This window comes from Grampus griseus (assembly GCF_964374135.1).
Source record: "Grampus griseus genome assembly, chromosome: 2".
Lineage (NCBI taxonomy): Eukaryota > Metazoa > Chordata > Mammalia > Artiodactyla > Delphinidae > Grampus > Grampus griseus.
The window spans coordinates 164,129,409-164,151,867 of NC_139018.1; the positions used below are offsets into that span (position 1 = coordinate 164,129,409).

At 42.7% G+C, this 22,459-nt stretch overlaps 1 protein-coding gene across 1 annotated transcript in view; it reads right to left on the bottom strand.

Moving 5' to 3' along the window:
• Window positions 1-22,459, bottom strand: part of PIP4K2A (phosphatidylinositol-5-phosphate 4-kinase type 2 alpha) — a 177,956-nt gene that overhangs the window by 66,747 nt on the left and 88,750 nt on the right. Inside the window, exons 2-3 of the mRNA XM_082648554.1 lie at window positions 6,605-6,702; window positions 5,281-5,377 (exon numbers count right to left, since the gene is read on the bottom strand). Of these exons, the coding sequence (XP_082504680.1) occupies window positions 5,281-5,377; window positions 6,605-6,702 (195 nt within the window). The remainder of the gene's footprint in view (window positions 1-5,280; window positions 5,378-6,604; window positions 6,703-22,459) is intronic.

Consider the following 22,459-nt stretch of genomic DNA (forward strand, 5'->3'; position numbering starts at 1 on the left):
CTCATTTCACAGATGAGAAAACTGAGACCTACCAGGGCTAAGCGACCAGATTAAGTCACAGTATCCGTCACTGAAGATCCAAGACGCAAACCAGCTTCTCAACTCGCAGGAAAATGTTCTTTCTCCCAACTCGGGCTACCTGTTTCATGGACCTGACACCTGCCCTGCTGACAACTCAGGATTACGATTACACGCCTCAAATCACATGGCCCAGGAGCCGGGAGCCACAGCCTGGACCTGGGTTTGCGTTTGACGGATCTGAGTGAGCAGATGGTCCTCTGACCTCATCAGGGAGGGAAAGACCAACGTGCTAACATCATCATCAAGGATTTATTAAAAGCCCACTGTGTTTAAAGCCCTGTGTTATGCTCTTGGGGAATTTCAAAGAAAGTCTGAGCTGTGATCCCAGGCGTGGAATGGCTTTCACTGCAGAGGGGGGCAGAACACTGTGCAATTGAACACTTATTAATCATGAAACAACTTACCAGAAAAGAAGGAAACAGATATGAACAGTAATGACCAGCAGAGAAAGAAGAAAAGTTGCAGGAACGTCACTGAGCGCCGTGAGATCGCCTTTACAAAGATCAGGTTGGTACTTGACTCAGATTAAAATACCAGAGGCCTGTGTCCGAGGCTCCTGATAAGCAAACAGGCAGCATCTGCCCTGGACAGGAGCTCCCTGGCAGGGATGATTGTCAGCGCTCGGCTGAAAACGAGGAGACTTAACCCAACGTGGGCTCAGGAACGGAAAACGCAGGCCAACAGCAAGGCTGAGCTGTCAGGTGGGGTCAGTTTGTGGTGGGGCAGTAATTGGTTCAACACTTGAGAAACAGCAGAAAAAGCACGTGAAAAAAATCTGAGGATGCTGATGGGCTGGGAGCGAGTTTTCCCTAAAGTCTGTCAGGAGAGACGTCCAATCTGAGGGGTGCCCTTTGGCTTCCAGCCCAGGTGGAGTTTCTGTCCGCTATTCATCGTGAGAATTTTATTTTTAAACTTGAAACAAGAACATCAAAAGTTTAAAACGTTAGCTTTTTTTTTTTTTTTTGCGGTACGCGGGCCTCTCACCGTTGTGGCCTCTCCCGCTGCGGAGCACAGGCTCCGGACGGGCAGGCTCAGCGGCCATGGCTCACGGGCCCAGCCGCTCCGCGGCATGTGGGATCTTCCCGGACCAGGGCACAAACCCGCGTCCCCTGCATCGGCAGGCGGACTCTCAACCACTGCGCCACCAGGGAAGCCCTAAAACGTTAGCTTTTAAAATTAATTATTTTAAAATTAGAATCCTCTGTTACCAATACAAAGAAGACAATGCATCCAATGTGAATAACGAGCGATTCTAATTCGGAAGATGCGGCAGGGGAAAAGCAAACCTAGTACTATCCTCCACAAAGAACCAGAGGGCTCAGTTTCTATTATATGGTGTATTTAGCTTTAACTGCATCATCGCCATCCTGTATAACTTTTTGGTTTTTGGTGGGCAATCCTTCCTGCAGCTCAGAAACTTCAACCGAAGCCTCTAGTTGACTTCCCAGGCCTGTCATAAGAGGTTCTGATACTATGAGAGACTGGAAAGAGGGATGCAGGTTTTCTTTAAGAACAATAAAAATCAAGATGCCTGGGTTTCTGTAAATGTCATTAGCATCTAATACAGAATCTGTCATGTAATAGTTAAAAAAAATTCCTTCATCCTTTCTTCTCTTCTGCATTCCCTATGATGTCTATCACAGAGCCTTACACACAGTAGGTGCAAATAAACACACACTGAGTTGATAATCGTGCGTGAAATCATCCACCTATGGGGAGCGGAGCTTAAAGTGGCAGAGGAGATGGAAGAACAGAACTGTAGCAACCGTAACAGCGAGGCCTCTGGGGGAGCATTCAACTTGAACGACATCTTAAAAGAACGGTCATGGGGAGTCACATTGTCCCAACAATGATCAGAACACAGTTCACCTCTGTGCATATTACAAACCAGTGAAGTGATTTTAAAAAGCCCTAATAAGTTGGAGAAAATTTTGAATCTGAAAGCACTGAGCATACATGCATACACATACGCACACAGGTTTACATATGTATGTTCAGTGACACTGTTGTTAATAATGAGTATTCTAGAACTGTTGCTTGAATTTATCTTTAACAGCAAGAAAAAGAAGTTGTTTTTAAAAGACATTTTCAAGAAATCAAAACCAGAGGAAAGATACAAGTGTTTACGGAGACAGCAGGGATGTTTCTCAGTTCCTTTCACGAAGTTTAAGTTGGCTGAGGGAGGTCAATTAAGTTGGCTAATTACTATGTTCTACTTTGATCAGATGGATCGATACTGACTTTTTTCAGGTGCAGCAAAACTGCATTCACACACGCAAGGCAGGTGGCGAACATTTATCCATTTGATATAACATGAAGGTTTGAATACTAAATGAACCGCACGGTGGAACTCCTTTTCGCCACAGAGATTTAAAAGTCATTTGTCCAATAAGCAAGCGCTTCTGAAAATTAAACAGAGCAAGGCAAGGGGAACAGTGAGGGGCCTGGGCCCCTTGAGCCATCCAGTGCCTCCAAAGAGGATGAGACGCCGGGTCATTGATCCCACTTTTTAAATCAGATTGAGAAAGAGAGTTCAGTTTGGCACTAGGTGTCAACTGATACCTGTTACCTGTTCTGGCCACAGTGAATGAAGTGTCCGGGCAGTGGTGAGCCGAAGAGCCGAGACCACAGCCCCGCCGGCCCCCGCAAGCGCACTGCACTCCGCCTCCCTGGCTTGCGGCGCGCAGGCACCCAGACGCACCAAGCCAGAGCCACTGTTGGCACAACTTCCTCCGTTTTCCAAACCAAGTAGCCAACAAGGTGGGCTAAGCCCCATGTGTACCATCTTATCTTCCGTTTAAACTCAGGGGCCCTGCCCCAGCTGAAAAAATTTTAAGAGGTACAAACATTGGGAAAGGAACATAGAAATGGGGCCAGTACAATCAGCCCTCCGTATCCGCAGATTCCGTATCCGCAGATTCCGCATCCGCAGATTCCGCATCCGCAGATTCCGTATCCGCAGATTCCGCATCCGCAGATTCCAACTGCAATTTGATCTACAGTTGGTGGAATCTGTGGGTGCAGAGGGACTGTGTATGTCTGGTTTACTAAAGTTACTGTAAACACCCACTTTTTTATTTTTTAATAGAAATACAGTTGCCAAAGAGAAAGCAGCAATCTAAATGCCAAAAGCACCAGGCATGGCTGAGGGAAGGAGTGGTGTTCAAATGATTAATTACACTCACACCGGTTCTCCCTTGTACTGATCTCTCACGCTAAGAGCTTAACAGACTTGCCAATTAGTTCCGTGTGAATCATCCTCCACTCGCCTAATTTGCCTTCAAAGTTTGTATCAGCAATTTGCACTTACTTAAATATCAACTTACATGGTTTTGTTTTTAGGGGGGAAAAAGAGAGGGAAACCCCGTTCCTGTCTTAGTATTTCAGCAACTAAGGATCTAATAGATCCATTTGGATCTCATTTAACAGGGCTGGTTCTCAGAAGAAATATAAGGACTTCACTGTGGTAATGAATTGAGGAATTTAACAAGATCCTGTAGCACAGGCCCTGAAAGTCAGTTTCTGTGAAACGCCAGTATCGCTATTTTATTTTTAAAAATTAAAATTAAAAAAAAAAAGGAGGGGCACAAAGGAAGATACACACTTGAATGTAGCAACAGAGTCAGAGGAGATTTTCTTAGGATGTCAAAGTTATCAGCTGTTCATTCTTTTCAAAGCATACTATTTTCATAGGCCTCTTGAAATGTAATAACAGTTCTTACATAATGTAGAATGATTCCTTTTTATTTTATACGAGGCTTTTTTACAATTCCAAAATTTATTCTTTAAAGGTGACTTGGCTTTTGCAGCAGTAAATTCAAGTCCAAGTGTGATCGAAGTTCTTTCTCTCTTACACATGAAGCCCACACCTGAACACTGGCTCCATCGCAGTTTTTAAAAGCAAACCGAGCGCTCACACCCTCCCCGCCCACTTCCCCTCAGCCCTCTCCGGGGCGCACCCGAGCCTCTGCTCAGAGCCCGGACCTCGGTGGAAACCTTGGCCAGGTCCACAGAGGAGGGAACGTCACCGGCAGCCTGGCCAGCGTTGCTTTTTCAAAACATGGCAGCTTCAAGGCTTCTCATGCCTGAGTGAGCCTGTGAGAGATTCTTGGAAACTTTCAACAATGGGGCAGGGCAGGGAGGCCCACAGATCTATAAGAAAGCATGCTGGCTAAGCTTGATTTGCCTTAGGGCCCTGTTCTTTAAGGGAAAGTACAGGGTGAGCTGTGCCAGTATTCACCTTGTAAGGTCACCCGGGGCAGCAACAGGACACGTAATGCAAGATAAAAGGATTTCTGGTTTGGGGCAAACGAGAGAAAGTGTTTACCACATTTAAAATAAGTCAGTACTCTTATTTATTTTACTCTTAGAGTAAAATAAACGGCCTGCCATAAAAGACCAGAAAGCAGCCCTTGTATCTCCTGACTTAGATTTCTGCTCTTAAAAACATCCTTGGCTTTTACGAATCTGGCCAGCTCTGTGAAAATCAGGTAACTGATGCCTGGTCCGTTCTCAGGAGAAATGACCAGAAATGACCAGATCTGACAGCGATTTAGAAGTTGAAATCGAGAACTGGGCAAACATGGGGAGAAAAGCAACAGGGCACATCTTTACATGGTGGGTCCCAAGAGCAGGAGACGGTGCTGCACAGAAGTGTCCCTGGGACTGGCGGGCTCCTGGTGGTGACAGCAGTGCTGCAGTCACTAGGCCGCTGGGCACTGCAGGGTTCTAAGGGGGTCTCTGACAAAATACCACGGGGAGGGCCAGGGTGGGCCAATTCGGCAAATCAGCAAGAACGAAAACAAATTTCTAAGATTCCTAAGTGGCCTCTGCAAATAAAGGAAATGTGAATTCAACACACATACACAGCCCTAGGGGCTTGCCAACCCGTTTGAGGGCAGAAAATCAAAAGGAAGCTCTGCGGGCAGAATACTTTCATCTGTGAGAATATTATATAAAACTCACAGGCTTGCTCCCTTCCCAAAGAATAATTTCTTCTGCGGACTACTGAAATCATATTGTATAGTGGTCCCTAACTGAAAGAACCCTTTATTTCAGAAAGAACACTGAAAAATTCTCATACAAAATGAAAATTACTCTTATCTAATTACTTGTCATGACAAAAATGTGAATCCCATTTTACAGCGTAAAAGGCACCGATGAAACCCATGTGAAACGAATGTTACGAAAGCAACTCACCTGGAAATCCTGATCATCGATTCCAAACCTCTCCCGCAGGTTACGGAAAACCATCGGGCAGTATTCCTTAAACTTGAAGTGGCTCGGCATGTTTTCTCTGAAACAGGTTGTGGAATAAAGTTCAGACGTACAAACAGTGAACCAGACTTGAATCTGCCACCATCATGCTCTCCTGCAGCCAAAGAAGCACTTGGGGTTCCCGACCCACAGAAGGCACAGGTGGGTTTCAAGGGGCCAACCAGAACCCACAGTAGGGTCCGGGGGACAGAAGGGACAGACACGCAGGGGAAACGGTGAAGGAAAAGCAAAGAGCTTGGCGAGGCCGGGAGGGGCAGCACAGAGAGCCACAAACAGGGCTCCCACACTGGTCCTGGGTTGCCTGCTGATGAAATCTTATAAAACAAGACTGACTCTCACTCCTAGATCGACCTGTTTTATCTTTTATATACATACCACATTCTATATTCACATAGAAAAGATCCCTTCAAAAGGTCAACCTTTAAAGGGCATTATGAGAATAATTAACACATCAGCTTCACATTAGAACAATGGCCCCATTAAGGAATTTCACAATTGATCTTCACATGGGAGGGATTTCTCTGGGGCTCATCCCACTCATTCAGAATTGCTTCCCCCTTTGTGTTCACACGCACACACACACACACCCTGTGCCCCCACTGTGGTACTCCACACACTAAGTGATGGTAATTTGTATATGTGTCCATTTTCAACCAGCCGCCTGACTGTGAACCCCCAAGGGCAGGACTGTTTCTTATACATCGGTGTATGTCTGGCTCTCAATGGACTGCCTGCCACAGAAGGTGGTCCATAATGATGTCTAAAATGACATTCAAAAGAGGGAGAAATAGTCTCAATGCCCAACATGGCATCCAATTATGTTTTATAAAAATGCACCTTCATTCTTTATTGTTTTAGGAAGTAGTCATTTCTGTTCATTAAGGAATCATCAGGAGAGTTTTGTGTAAGAGAGCTGAGGTCCATAGCTGCCCCAAAAAAAAAAAAAAAAAAAAGAATCCAAGCAATGTACAGCTTCAAACATTTAAACAGTAATGAGAACATCACTTTTAACATATAAGATATGCATAGAGAACAATATGCCGTATGCAAAAAGATATTACCCAAGAGGGCCTGCTGCTGCTTCTCTGAAAATGACAGATGGTTATGTTTATCACAGCATAAACTTTATCAGCAAAACTTCACTCTCACCCATTGAAAAATAATGGGATTATAGAAATTCACAGAAATTAGAATTCACACTCCTGGCAGCCACGTAAGTTGTACAAAAGGCTGTGCTTGTACTTACTTGTTAAAAAGGTGATTGTCCACCTTTATCTTTGAATAGGCCTTGAAGTCATCTGGCATCAACATAACAGGGATTTGAACATGGCTCAGTTCATTGATCTAGAAAAATATAAAATAAATGGCACAGGTTGTAAGTATCTAGGTGGGAAGTGCTTGACTTAAACATGTAATTTACCAAGAAAACCTCCTGGATGCTTGTATTTCCTGGCCCACATTCCTCCCTGTTCCTGCCCCAAATCATCTCTTCTGATGCCTTCCCCACTCTTTTCATCAGCCGTCACCACTGCGCCCAAGCACACATCGGCTGCAACTCCCCGGCTCAGCCCTGTCTGCCGCTGGCCCCCCGGATGGCAGGGGCAAGGGAGGGGTTCTGGAGGGTGAACACTCAGGGCCAGCTGTCCCTGCTTCTCCCCGTCCACCCTCCCACTGCCCCTCCAGAGCCTTGACCCAGAGCTCCTTTGATCCCATGTCCAGGTCAATTTCCCTCTGTAAAGAAAATATTCTCTCAAACAAAAAATCCAAAAACACAAAAACAAAAACAACAAAAAAACAAAACAAAAACAAATAAAAAAATTCTCTGAGAAAGGGCTTTTTAATTTCTGATATAAATATTTGTTGAATTAATCAATAAGACTATTTCTTCACACTTTGGGGTACTAAAAAGGAACACTGCCATTCATGTGGTCTTTACCTTTCTTGTGGGAAGTAATTTAAAAATAAGTATTGGGATAGGGCATGAATTTACCAGAAGAGGAACCTTCATGAAGGAAAGGAAGGAAGCATGTGGCCCTGCAATTGGATGAGAGGGAGATGGGTTGGCCAGGGGTCAAGACAAAGACACATCTTTATGTGGTTACAGAGAACAAAAGGTTAAATCCATTTCGGTTTACATTCCAGTGAATGGCAGGGACAGGGACGGCTTTTGACACCTGACTTTGAAAAAGTTGAACCTTCTCTTGGTTAATTATTTTTGCATTTAGCTCCCAAGTGATAACTCCCTGGTTGCTAGTAATAAAAACCACTTTAAAGGTTTATACTTCCAGTAAATGTGAGATACTTGGAAGCGTTCTCAGTTACAAAAACAAACAAAATGAGTTTCTTGATGGAGCAGAGTTGTTAACCCACTGCTGGGTTCACAGAAAGCAGAAGGAAATTTTCAAGACCTTCCTTCCCCTAAAGTGAGTTTAATCATCCAAAGGGCATGTGGTGACCATCAGGTAAGTGTGAAAGGAGGGGTTTCTCTGAAGATAGATGCCAATTTCACACTTTGGGTCAAAGCGTAACTGCGGAGCTCAACCCAAGACTTCAACATTAAACTAGGACCCCTGAAGGAAGTGAAAGTGGTCCCAAAACCCAGTGGAAGTAAATGTAAAGGGTGCCTGGAAGAAAACACCCTTAACACAGACCTCCAGGATTCCCACAGATTAAGTTCAACCAAATATGAGTTCACAAAGACAACAAGAGTGGAGTCAACAGCAACAAAGACTGATGTTATTTTCAAGGCTTCAGCTAGTAGGACAATCAGATACAGAACAGAAGATAAAAACTATGAATAAAACGTATGAAGAGAGTAAGAGATGGACTAGCAAAAATGAGTAAACTATGAGACTTTCAAAATGACCAGTCAGACTTGAAAAAGAATCAAATAAAAATTTTACAAAATGGAAACTATAACTGTTGACTTGAAAACAAAACAAAAAGCCTCTGACCTAGTAGTTACGCAGCAGATTGGATAACTGGTATACCAGAGGGTAGATCTGAGAAAACCACCTAGAATACCACAGACAGAAAGAATGGAAACGTAATATATGAGAGGATGGTTAAGACGGGGAGTGGAGTGGGTTTAAATGGAATCTTAGAGGAAGAGAGCAATACAGAATATGGGGAAGAGATAATATCTGAAGATGTAATGGTTGAGAATTTTTCATGACTTTATAAATCTGTACATGCATAATACCCAATGTACACAGAAGAAACCCACACCTAGAGACACTGCAGCTAGACTAAAGGATACCAAAAGCCGAGAGAAGAAAAGTGGTCAGGGAGAAAAGACACAACACAACAAAGAGATGACTATCAGACTGACAGCTCACTTCCCAACAGCAAAACTGGACGCCCACAGACAGTAGAAGGATATCCTCAGAGTGGAAGATTACTGTCAACATAAAATTGTATACTGTGGTATAAGAAGAAATATATTTTGATCACTGTCTGGGTTTCTGGCACAAATCTCCTAAAACCCTTGCAACTTCCTAAGTGACGGGAGTATCTTCTGTCGTTCACCAGAAGCCCTTTCGGGGCATACCTGAATTCATGCTAATGAGGTGACTTAGGTTCAGACCCCTAGATGGCCTCAGGAGGGGGCTGGTCACCAGAAAGACCAAGTGACTGGATGGTTGGAACTTTCAGCCCTACCCACTGACCTCAGGGAAGGGGAAGGGGAGATGCTGGAGATGAAGTTCTGTGTAAACTTTTGAACAATAAGAGTTGGAGAGCTTCTGGGTTGGTGAACACATCCATACGCCAGGAGGGTGGTGCACTCCAGTTCCATGGGGACAGAAGCTCCTGCACTCGGGACCTATGTACCTCTGCATCGGTATCCTTTATGTTTATGTTGTTTAAAAATCTGTATCTTTCTTAATTTTGTGTCTGTTTAAACTGTCAATAAAAGCACATTCAAATGTTCCTCTATAATGATGGATTGCCCGTTTTCCCTGAGGTCCTAACAATTTTTGCTCTGTACTTTCAGGCTAATTAGGTGCTTATAAAATATGAATCCTATCTTCCTGGCTAATTGAACCTTTTATCATTGTGCACAGACCTTCTTTATCCTTAGTAATGCTTTTGTCTTAAAGTTATTAGTTTATTTGATACTACTAATAATAAACTGGTAAACATATATAAATAATAAACTGGTAAACATATATAAATGTTTAAACATACAAAATGTTTAAACAAATGTTTAAACATATAATAATAATAAACTGGTAAACATATATAAATGTTTTTCAGAGTTCTGTGAGCCGCTTAGCAAAATAATGGAACTGGAGGAGGGGACTGTGGGAACCTCTGATTTGCAGCCAGTTGCTCAGAAGCACACGTAACAACCTGGACTTGTGAGTGGTAACTGAAGTCGCGGAAGGGGCAGTCTTGTGGGACTGGGCTAATAACCTGTGGGGTCTGATTCGATCTCCAGGAAGACAGTGTCAGAACTGACTTACTGCTTCAGGATATTGGAAAAAAACACATGTGGGACAAACCCATTAAAACTATCTTTCAGTATATTGGAAGATTGGGATTGACATATACACACTACTATATATAAAATAGATAACTAGGGGCTTCCCTGGTGGCACAGTGGTTGAGAGTCCACCTGCCAATGCAGGGGACACGGGTTCGTGCCCCGGTCTGGGAAGATCCCACCTGCCGCGGAGTGGCTGGGCCCGTGAGCCATGGCCACTGAGCCTGCGCGTCCGGAGCCTGTGCTCCGCAACGGGAGAGGCCACAACAGTGAGAAGCCCGCATACCGCAAAAACAAACAAACAAACAAACAAAAATTAGATAACTAATAAGGACCTACTGTATAGCACAGGGAACTCTACTCAGTACTCTGTAATGGCCTATATGGGGAAAGAATCTTAAAAAGAGTAGGTGTATGTATATGTATAACAGATTCACTTTGCTGTACACCTGAAACTAACATAACATTGTAAATCAACTATATTCCAATAAAAATTTTTAAAAAAACTATGTTTCAAAAAAATGAGAGCAAAATAAAGGCTTTTAACTGAGAACTTATCTACAACACACCTCCCTAGAGGAACTTACAAGCTTTAGAAGCACATTATTTAGACTCTATTAAAGATATACTTCAGAAAGAAGGTAAACATTGTGGGTGGAAGGTCTGAGATAACAAAAAGAATTAGTAAGTAAATAAACTGGTAAATATGAGAACAAATGTAAGTAAACATCATCTATATAAAGTAATAATGCCAAATTTATGAGATTAAAAAGGACAGAAATACACACTGAATAGCAACAGAGTATGAGTTGGAAAGTAGATGGCCACGGTTATAATGCTCATGGTATTGTTCAGGAGGAGAGGTAAGATATTAACTGCAGACTTTAAGTATTATGCTACAAATTCAAGGGCAAACATTAAAAGAATAAGAAACACAGTAGATAACTTCCAAACTAGTAGAAGGGGAAAAACAGAATAAGAAAACAAAACTCAATTAAAAAAAAAAGAAACGTGGGGCTTCCCTAGTGGCGCAGTGGTTAAGAATCCACCTGCCAGTGCAGGGGACACAGGTTCAAGCCCTGGTCCGGGAAGATCCCACATGCCGTGGAGCAACTCAGCCCGTTCACCACAATTACTGAGCTTGCACTCTAGAGCCCGTGAGCCACAACTACTGAGCCCATGTGCCACAACTACTAAAGCCTGCGCACCTAGAGCCCATGCTCCACAACAAGAGAAGCCGCTGCAGTGAGAGGCCCGCACACCGCAACAGAGAGTAGCCCCCGCTCGCTGCAACTAGAGAAAGCCTGTGCACAGCAACGAAGACCCAACACAGCCAAAAATAAATAATAAGTAAATAAATTTTAAAAATAAAAAAAGAAATGCAAGCAAGAGATAAAAATTTGCACAACAAAAGTGGGACAAATAGAAAGTTAGTGATATAAATAAATCTGGATATATACCTAATCACAATAGGCATAAATAGGCTAGCAGTTAAACATAAAGACTGTCATAATGAATTAAAAACTATAAGGTATGTGCATGAGACACACCTAAAACATAAGAACTCAAATACATCAAAAGCTAAGGGACAGAAAAAATATATTAAATAGTACTAAAAATTACTGAAAAGCTAGCCTACTTTTATTAGTATCAAATAAACTAATAACTTGAAGACAAAAGCATCACTAAGGATAAAGAAGGTCTGTGCACAATGATAAAAGGTTCAATTAGCCAGGAAGATAGGATTCATATTTTATAAGCACCTAATTAGCCTGAAAAGTATAGCGCAAAAATTGTTAGGACCTCAGGGAAAACGGGCGATCCATCATTATAGAGGAACATTTGAATGTGCTTTTATTGACAGTTTAAACAGACACAAAATTAAGAAAGATAGAGATTTTTAAACAACATATTGAAGCCAATATGTTGCATACCTATTATATTATGGCCAAGCATTCTTCCAGATGATTGGGATACACTGTGGAACAAAACAGATTAAGATGCCTGCCCTCTGGAGCTTCTGTTTTAGTGGGAAGAGCCAGAAGATAAAACAATAAACTTAGTAAATTACTGTGTTAGAAGTAAATTATCTACTATGTTAAAAGGCTATGGAACAAGGAAAAAGAGCAGGACAAAAGAGCTAGGGAGCACGCATCAGGGCACAGGTGAGAGTCACTGAAGTATTTAAAACAGGGTGGATTCAAGTAGGCCAGAGTTTGGAGGAGATGAGATTTAACATTGCAGTGCAAAGGCCCTCGGGTAGGGACATGCCTGGTATGCTTGGGACAAGGAGACCAGTGTGGCCGGAGCAGATTATGTGAGGGCAGAAACAGTAAGAGCTGAGATCAGCGGTAAAGGCAAGGGGTTCCTATAGGGCCTTCCGGGTCACTAGAAAGACTCGCTTTTACTCTGAGAGATAAGGGAGCTCTTGCAGCTTCTGGGTGATAAAGAGATGATATCAGTGAACTTAGGGCTTAGAAAGATGACGGGGTGGTGGGCACAGGCATAGAAATAGGGAGACTAGTTACACGCAAGTGTAGTAATAGCCTGTTTGTTTTGGTTTTTGGGTTTCTTTTGGCCGCGGCTTGTGGCCTGTGGGATCTTACTTCCCCGACCAGGGATTGAACCCACACCCCCTGCAGTGGAAGCACGGAGTCTTAACCGCTGGACCGCCGGGGAAGTCCCGTAATACCCTGTTTTGACCAGGACGACAGCAGTGTAGTTAGAGACGGGGAGTCAGATTGTGGATATTTTCGGAAAGTAGAGACATGATTTCCTGGAGCTCTGAGCAGGGGTGTCAGAACGACAGAAGCTCAGGCCCACTCACAGGCTTTGGTCTGAACAATTAGAAGATGGAGCTGCCATCGACCGAGATGGGGGAGACTTCTCACCGTGTTTCTCTTTACGCTTTTTGATTTTTGAATCATGTTAAAGAATTGACTGGTCTAAAAATTTAATACTTCTTTAAAAACCCTATGACAAAAAAAATATATGCAAACTATCAGCTACAGTTATAAAATATATATTCATACAATATTTACTACTTATAATAATTAGTATAGAATTATATTATGTTGAGCACTGCACAGATTTTCAGATTGGATACCACCACCCTCATTTCTGGATCCACGTTGACTTTCATGTGGTATTTGCTTTTTTTTCATATAACCGTTGAGATTCCAGCTTCCTAAAGATTATCACTGTGCTACAGGAAGTAGTACAAAGTTGAAATTGTGAACTCCCTCAAACCAGCAGTTTGCATGGTGTCTCACAGATGTAGAGAGCGCCCTGTTTCCCTTGAAATTTTAAAATCTCCCTCCGTACTCCTTGTGAATTTGCTGCAGTGTCCCAGGGCACTGTTTGGGGACCACAGCTATAAACAGCAGCAGATGTTTAAAAGAGCAAATGACATAATCTAATTATAGAATAAGATAATCAGAATAATCCCCTAAATGCATTGTACTGGATTATAACATATAACCACTTTATATTCACCTCAAACGACCTTCATTACAATCACCAGTTAATCCTCAGCCCGTATAAACTGATGATCTCTATAACCTTCCCAAGCAAATAGCTTTCTTGGGATAACGCTATATCAACTGCATTTGTGCAAAGCCAAATTACAATTCTGTTCCTATCAAATTATGGCAATAACTTAATCAGACATCACTTTTAGCCCATTCTATACTATATTATTAAAATCTCCTCTGTGTTATGGCCCATAAAAATGTATGAAACTTCCACTAGACTGATTTAAAATCATATAATCTCTCCCATTCAGTTTACTCATGTATCTTATAATATTAACTAATTCTCAGAGTATATTTGTAAAAAATTAAAATCTATATCTCTTTATGCTAGCACTGGAATATCAAAGTTTGGGAAAAAAAAGAGAGAGAGAGAGAGAATAAGACCTGGAAACCAAGACTTGTGACAAGCACAGTTAGAATGAAGCTGGATGGCAATTAAATCCATTTCTCAATATCGTATGGGAAATAGAAGAGAATAAATAAAAACAAAGGAAATTTACAGGGTGACAAGGAAAAGTGAAGGAGCAGACAACTTCATGTTGCTTTCACCAAATTATACAGAAGAAAGTTGGAGAGAACATAATAAGTGATTCCTGTCGCATCTGTGCTTCCAGTGATTTCTGAGAAAGCAAAACCCCACCTGGCAGCAGGAACATGGAAATCCATCCATTCCACTCTTGTGCTGCTGCGATCTGTGTTGGTAACAACAGTATCTTCCTTAGAAAGCCAGCAGGGAAAGAGGAACTTTGGAGATCCTGCTCTGAAAAATGTTTTGTTCTAAAAACATGAAAACCTTCCAGCCCAAATGGAATGTGTGATCTGTGAATTTCCCTCATCGATATGTGTTCCATACCCAGCCTTGTTATGTGAGCATCCGCTCTGCTGGGCGCCGTGCAGAGACCAGTGTTCACCCAGTCCACAGTCCAGAGGGGCCCACATGTTAGCTGAAGAAGTGCACAAATGTAAAGTTCCAACAATGACTAGTGTCAGGAGGAAGGAGGTCATCGGGCTATGAGCAAGCGGGACGGAGGCGTGGCCCAGGGCGGGGATGGAGGTGAAGGAGGGGACAGCCTGGAGCACGAGGGGGAGGGGACAGGGGTTCCAGGAAGCAGGGTAGCAGATGCAAAGGCCCTGTGGTGGGGTTGTGTGTGGGGGGTTCAGTTAACTGGAGAGACGGCAGCTTAATGTGTTAGGAGTGCAGGAATCCAGGCGCACGAGACGGGATGGCGCTGAACCGCCTAAAAGGGCTGTAACAGGCCACAGGAGCGCTCCAAGAGAGGACGCACGGGGCGGAGGGGAAGGGAGAAGGTTCTGGCGATACAGCACGGGTCTAAACACGGGCTTGTGGGACAGGACAGCGTAGTGCATCTGTCGAGGGAGCGCACTTCAAGGGAAGAGTCCAGTTTTGAACTTGTGAAATTTGATGTGCTCTTGAGACACCTTATGTGTGTCAGGCAGGCAGGTGGACTTGTGGCTCTGACATTCCCAGGGGAGACGAGGAGTGGGGTGGGAGAGAGGAAAACAGGCACGTTGTGTGTAAGACACAGGTTATCCACGGGGGCGGCGAAGGCGAACAGGAAGAACTGCCTGCAAGGGAGGGAGTGAAAGCAGGGTCAGCTCGTGGGCAGCAAGGAGCGAGCGAGTCGAGAACAGAAGGGGACGAACAGTGGCGAATGCTTCTGAGAAGTGGAGTGGGACGGTGATTATAACATGGCAGTTGGAAGCATTTGGGGCCCTTGGGCTGGGGGCTCTGATGGAGGACAGCCAAGGAAACCAGGCTGGGGAACGCTGAGGAGAGCAGGGGGAGGTGGGAGAAGGCAGACCCGGATCTGGCTAGGTTTTCAGAAGTCTGGAAGGAGAGAGATGCGGAGGGGTGAGGGATGGAGGAAGGGGCTGAGTCTAAAGATGGGATATTCCTTCTTGGGGAGGTGTGGGCTCCGGACTCCCAGCCTGCCTGAAGGGAATGGCTTTGGGGAGGCAGTCAGTCCCTCCATCAAGAAGAGGGAAAGGGGACAGGGGCTGTGCAGTGTGGCAGAACCTGCCCCAGGGGAGACGGGGTTCCCTCCACGGGCTCCTCTTTTCTCTGGGAAGGAGAGCCATGACGACCTGCTGAGGGTGAGAGGCAGGCCGAGCGGTGCGGGGGCTTAGAGAGAACACAGAGAAGCTGAAAAAGTGATTGCAGGATGTGGGAGAACAAGTCTGAAGAGAGAAATGTGGCTGGGCTTTGGGGCAGAGCTGGGAGTCCGTTCGCGGTGACGGTTAGTGTGCAGGGCACCAGGCGAACCCGTGCAGTGGCATTCCCCAGAGCCGGGCCGCAGGAAGAAGCTGCTGATAGAGGATGATTGGGCTTCTTTGGGTCTGAGGTTTTTGCTAGTTGGGTGTGCCAGAAAGATGACACAAAGTGTCACGGAGAGAGCAATGGAATTAATTCTAGGATAATCACTCAGAAATGGAAAGTCAGTACAAAACACTCATCCCCGACCACAAAGAGTTTCCCACTGTAGTTGATGGGGCAGCACATACACAGTGTGAAGGACAAAGCAGCAGAGCAGGAAAGCTAGAGTCCAGACAGTAAGTGTCCCAGGAACTCAGGGCAGGGACCTGTGACAGGTGTGCGGAAGGGCTTCTGGGAGGGAGTGAAGCCCGATGTGGCTCTTGAAAGATGGAGAGACGTGACTAGTGTTTCATTTAAATACATTTCGACAAGTTCCGTCTTCACAAACCAAGAGTTCCCCAGGAAGAAGGGAATGTTTGGCCCTCGTTATTTGAGAAGAAAAGAGATGAGAAGTCAAAGCCAATCATGATGAAATTAAAAGAGACCCGTAGCAAAGGAGAGATTTTCATGAGTTCCTGCCTAACCTTTTACAAGCACCGCCAAGTTAATAGCTCTGTATCTTTCTGGTGTTTGCACTATGTAATGCTTTTAAGACCTGTTGATTCTGTTGTGATTTTTTGTGTATTAAATATTCTTCATTTTTCCAAATAAATAAATAAAATAACGGAGACCCATAGCGATCCCCCAGTCTAATGCTAATGTCTCACTGTGCAGATTACAGCACCCCCTGGTACGGCCGAGCCTTTATAATCGAGGAGGAGCTTGCCACTGAGTTGTACTAGACAGCTACTGCATCAGCATTTCTTCCACAATGCCTTTCCTTCACAATGCCTTCACGTTTCCTTTGGGTTTCTCTCCATGCGCCAGCCAGCCCCCCCCATCCTCTCCCCACACCCCTTGGTCAGGTGAATAGCTAGATTTAATGATTTGCACACAAACACTTCACAAACCACAGGCTCTACCACTTAAAAGAACCTCTTAAGTAGTGAACAATATTTTTCAATAGTGTATCCGTGAGCCCCCCCCCTTTTTTTCTATAAGCACATTTAATTTTTTTATATATAGGGCTCACCAGTCATTCATAAGTTTTACCAAAATATTAACTACAGCGCTGCCTGATCATTGAAAGGCCTGGATAATTCTCTCCTGTAGCCTATTACTTTGACATCACACAAACTAAAATATATCCTTGTCTCTAATTCACCTTAATGAGCTATCATCTTGAATAAGTCTGAGTTGATTTTATTTGTCAACTTCTATCTTCCACATAGGGCAATGGACTGTGAACTTTCAGATTTTAGGACAAAATTCTTGGGTTTCAAAGTCTTCAGTCTGAGAAAATTTTAATTTATTAGTTTGGCATTCTACCTAGCTCAACCATTCTATTGCTATATGGCCTACCTCGAAACTGGTGGCACAACTAATAATGGTTTATTATCATTAGCTTACATCAGTTTTACTTTTTTTTTTTGCAGTACGCGGGCCTCTCACCGTTGCGGCCTCTCCCGTTGCGGAGCACAGGCCCTGGACGTGCAGGCTCAGCGGCCATGGCTCACGGGCCCAGCCACTCCACGGCATGTGGGATCTTCCCAGACCAGGGCACGAACCCGTGTCCCCTGCATCGGCAGGCGGACTCTTAACCACTGCGCCACCAGGGAAGTCCTTTACATCAGTATTTTAACAAAGCATTTATACTTTTCTTCCTGTCTTTATAGATATTCTATACATATAGGAAACACACACACATATATAGTTTCATTTATATATGCTACATAATATTCATGAAAGAAAACAAAAAGATTTGTGTTAACCATTACTATTTTGAAGGAAAAAATAACACACCCCGCAGGAATAAGCATGCATCATGAAATCCAAATAGTTTTTAATTTATGGAGATAAAAGTGCTTTTGGAGTTTACTTATTAAACTTTTATTTGGTTAGTTAAATAATAAACTGGAAGCACTAGTTGTATTATGAAGGCAACATTTAAAGTTCCTTCAGGTTGCAAATATTTAATAAACTCTCACAACAAAGGTGCAATACCACTTTATACTTAATAGTTGTCAAACCACTTTGGCAAATAGTTTTTCATTTCCTATTTGTGTTGACAGTCACATTCAGAGTCCTATAACGCTCATGATTGTATATTGTAGATACTCCCACACAGAGAAGCTGTAGGCTTCTCCCCGGTGCCCTGGGAAGGGCCTCTTGTTCCTGTTTATACCGTGTCAGTCCAACAGACTGATGTGGACCAGCCCAGTCTTTCCGCTGAGCCACTGGGCATCAGAGTGGACAGTGCCGGAGCCCAACATAAGACATTAAATAAAGAAGCTTTGTTGTGAACGTCAACAGACACAAGGGCAAAGTGGAGGGTGGGAGGGTGAGGAAAAGGTTTAGTACAAAGTGCCCAAGTGTTCCTGATTGTATTACAATTCTAGAGTCGGGGGAGAGTGTGTAGAGGGGAAGATATTGTTGACATGGAGGATGGTAGAGGGAGGAGGGTGGGGGGAGCTGGTGAGGTCTAGGCTACCCTTGGCCTTGACTCACATTAATACTTGGCATTAACCTTGCTGCTCATACTTAGTGGACACCTGCCAAGCATCACATTCAACACTCTAGACACCGTATCTCATCTGATCTTTAACCAAATGGAGTAGGTACTAGTATTATTATCTCCATTTTCCAGATAAGAAAATTGAGGCTTAGTAAGATTAGGTAAACTAGTCCAGCCTAAACCTTCCTCAGTCAGGCAACTCACATGAGTTACCTCAAATATGCAAGTCAGAGAGCACGGCTGGCTGACCCTAAGATCCTTTGGAGATCCTGACAGCCTCTGAGGCAAGAGTCACAGCAACGTCAGAAACCATCCACCTGAAATTCAAGTCTTCATCATGTTAAAAACTTCTAAAGGAGTCCTTTCCTTTTTTTCTTTAAGGAGTAATTAAACAGATGTTTAGAATAAATGATTAAATGCATGTTTAATTGGATACGCGCCATAACCTACAATGACATCAGCTGTGATTTTAATAAGCGCAATCTAACTTTGCAAAGACCTGTATCACTGAGAAGTTTTCATTTCTCTGACATCCCTTGTCATTTCAAAAAAAGGGAAAATACTGTAAATTAACTATATTTCAATAAAAAACCAAAAAATACACAAAAAAAGGAGAAAATAAATATTCCTCAAAGTTTCATTAAATCCTAATGAATCATAAATAGTATCCTTAAAGGATACGAAATTGATTTCCAAAGTATTTATTTATTTATTTATTTAAAGTACGCGGGCCATTCACTGTTGTGGCCTCTCCCGTTGCGGAGCACAGGCTCCAGACGCGCAGGCTCAGCGGCCATGGCTCACGGGCCCAGCCGCTCCGCAGCATGTGGGATCTTCCCGGACCGGGGCACGAACCCGCGTCCCCTGCATCGGCAAGCGGACTCTCAACCACTGCGCCACGAGGGAAGCCCGAAAGCCATTATTTATTAAAGCAAATTGCTGAGTTTTCCCTTATGAAAAGTATGATTAACACATGGTACAGTAAAACTCATGTGACTTACTTTTCCTTTTATATTACTAAATGACCCAACTCACAAAAGGTATCTTGATCACTCTCTTCAGCAAAACATTCAAACTTCTATCCCACTCAAGTCACCTCCAATGCTGCAAAACATGGCCTTTGTTTATTTGTTTTGTGTATTAAATCTGCTGATTGCAAGGGGTGTCATTCCTGCAGAGGTAACACTGAATTCACACTGGCAAGAAAACCGAGTTTGCGGTTAAGCTGCAAACCTGGGAATGATAAACAACTACTGGACAAGGAATAAATAAGTGAGACCCAGCTGGTAATGGTTCTGAAGTGAAGGCATACAGACGTGTCCTCGCATGGCCATTTCACACTGAGACATATAAAAAATCAACTTCACTAATTTACATGATTTTTTTCAGTCAAAACCATGTTTATAAATCGTGAGGCATTATTAATGACACTTCATTAATTCAGATATATGCACCCTAGACACTATGTTCCCAGACGAATGCAGAATTGTATTGGTTTTCATTCAGCCAAGTTTACACAAAAAGGACTGAAAAAAACCCAGAAATCTCTCACACGCAGTAGACACTGAGATATTTAATCTGATTATAATAGACAATTCACTACAAATTATGCCACATTCAGGTGAAACAGGAGGCATCCAGCACGTCAGGCCGTGGGGTATGGTGCTGGGTATGGAAGCTGGTACATGGGCACTGGTGGGGGGAGCACGTCCCAGATTGGAGCAAGTCGGACACGGCAGGAGTGGGAATTATCTTAAAAGGGCTATTTATTCCTCCTCAAAATCTCAAGACACAGATTGAACCAGGCTTATTTTATCTCCTGAACATTTCCTACCACTTAAATATGAATGCATATTTTAAAACACAACTTGATGATAATAATAATAAAAAGGGTAGACTGAACAATGAGAAAACGGAACAACATAACCACAAAGGATTCAAGATCAGTAAGGACCCACTGGGAAAAAGAACTATAATGTGTAACTTGACGTGACTGTAATTTTGGATACTATTTTAACTTTAATTAATTTCTTAGGGAAATCAATAAATATGTCATACCAGATCCCCTAGACTTTACAAGTTTTGCAATTGCGTCTAGCTTCTACAAAAGAATCCTGACTTCACAATTTAAAAAAAAGCGATACAAATTCACCATTAATGTTAAAACAAAAAAATCTCTTTTCCCCCCTCCGTATTCCTTCATATCAGTGTCTGAAAATAGATACTTTTCACTTACTGGACTCATCCTAAAAAAAACCCCACAAAATTCCTTTATGACTCTATGGTTGATAAGCATAGGATTCCTCCCACCCGATAATTTACTCTGAACATTTCTGCCCCAGGGTTCATTGGCTTTAGGAAGTGAATGAGTCGAAAACTAAAATTACTACTACCAAGAGATAATAGTTGAGGGTGTTCCAAGAGCGATTGGAACAAATCACAGCTGGATGGTCTAATGCTTTGGTCCCTGTTCCACAAACAGCAGGGGTCGTTTAAATGAGAATGGGAACTTTCCCTGGTTCTCCCCCAAAGGTGTACAAAATGACCTCCGGCGCATTTTTAAGAAAATAGTTTCCATAGCGTGACCTAGAAAAGGTCACCAAGATTGTGCAAGTCTCTCCACACTCTTGTCCAGACCATCTGCCTCCCTGTTTCTGGAGAGGGTGGGGAGCGGTAGCTTGGAGAGCAGCCACGAAGCAGAGAGGTGTAATAACATTAAGGGTTGTAATAACAAACTTTAAGCAATTAGGTAGCCTGCCTGGCATGTACAGAATTGTCCAAATTAGGTGCAATACCTATGACCACCCCTTCCAAATACCTTCTGAAGAAGACTTCTAAAAAATTCTTGAATTATATCTGTTTCTTTGTAAAATGGGGATACCGCCACCAATTTACATACTGAAGTTTCTATTTTATGGTGGTGGTAGCAACCATAACAATCTCAGAACAAAGAATATCATAAAAGGACTTTTTTCTACTAATTTTCTTAACAAGTTTGTGGCAGTGGGAGAAGATCACCTAAAATTTTTAATCTTATTTTTACTTTTTGATACCTAATTTCTTATTCTATGTTTTAAATTATATATATTAACTTGAACATCAGCTCTCATTTGGAAATAGTTTTATAATCTTGTAAAGAATATAGGCTGAAATAATTAAGAATTTAAAAAACTGATGTCTCAACACGATTCTAGCATGAAGCCCACTCTTGGAGAGGTGTGGCTCTCATTACAACTTAGACTGCAAATTGAACAGCAGTTTGAAAGTTCTGAGGTTTCACAGGAGCAGACACGGCAAATTAGAGTCAATTACAGAGGCAGGAAAAAACAAGCAGTTGAAAATGTTTGTGAATTGTGTTTTTATCTGTCCTGAGGCAAGAGGTCAATTTTCAACAACTGCTCCATCAACACTCATTTACTAAGATTACCATATTTTAAAAGTTAATATCTTTCTGTGTGCAGATAAGACAAAAGCAAAGACACACGTAGGTTTCAATTAAAGCCTTCTTTTGAAATGTGAGCTACCTTTAGATGTCTAGAAAATAAATGTTTTATTTTGACGAGACAAATAAAAGTGTTCCAATAGCAAAGCTGGATAGAGATGTGAATCAGAGTACAAAGGTCTGCCATTCCAGCATCTATAAACTCAAAAGCCCAAGTTAGTAACCTTAAGGGGATTTTTGTGTTGAACAAGGATCATTAAATCAATCTTTTGATTAATGACTACTTGACTAAAATTAAAACATCATCAGGAATACTTAAACTCTTGCTTAGAATCTTACTTTAATTTGTATCAGAGACGTACACTCTACCATAGACCATCTGCCAACGTGGTATCTTCAAGCTCGATCAGACACTTCTGATGGGTGTTTCTCACTGGTTGACCTGTGGCCAACTTCAACGAAAAGAATGAAGTCACGTTAAAATTTTACCTCCCAAAGACTCTGACATGGAATTATTGAAATAGACCAAAGATTTAGAGGCTATTACAGAGGTAATACAGGCTTTAAAAGAATTCAAGAAAAATTTGCTGATGAAAACAATGTGAATGTGGTCCATTCAAAAGGAGCCTGGGCTTGGAGTCAGGAGACCTGTGACAGAGCCCTGGTCCTCCTACCACTTCATCACTGCCTACCCTTGGGCAAATTGTTCTCTTTTTTTTTTTTTTTCTTTTTTTTTTGCAGTACGCAGGCC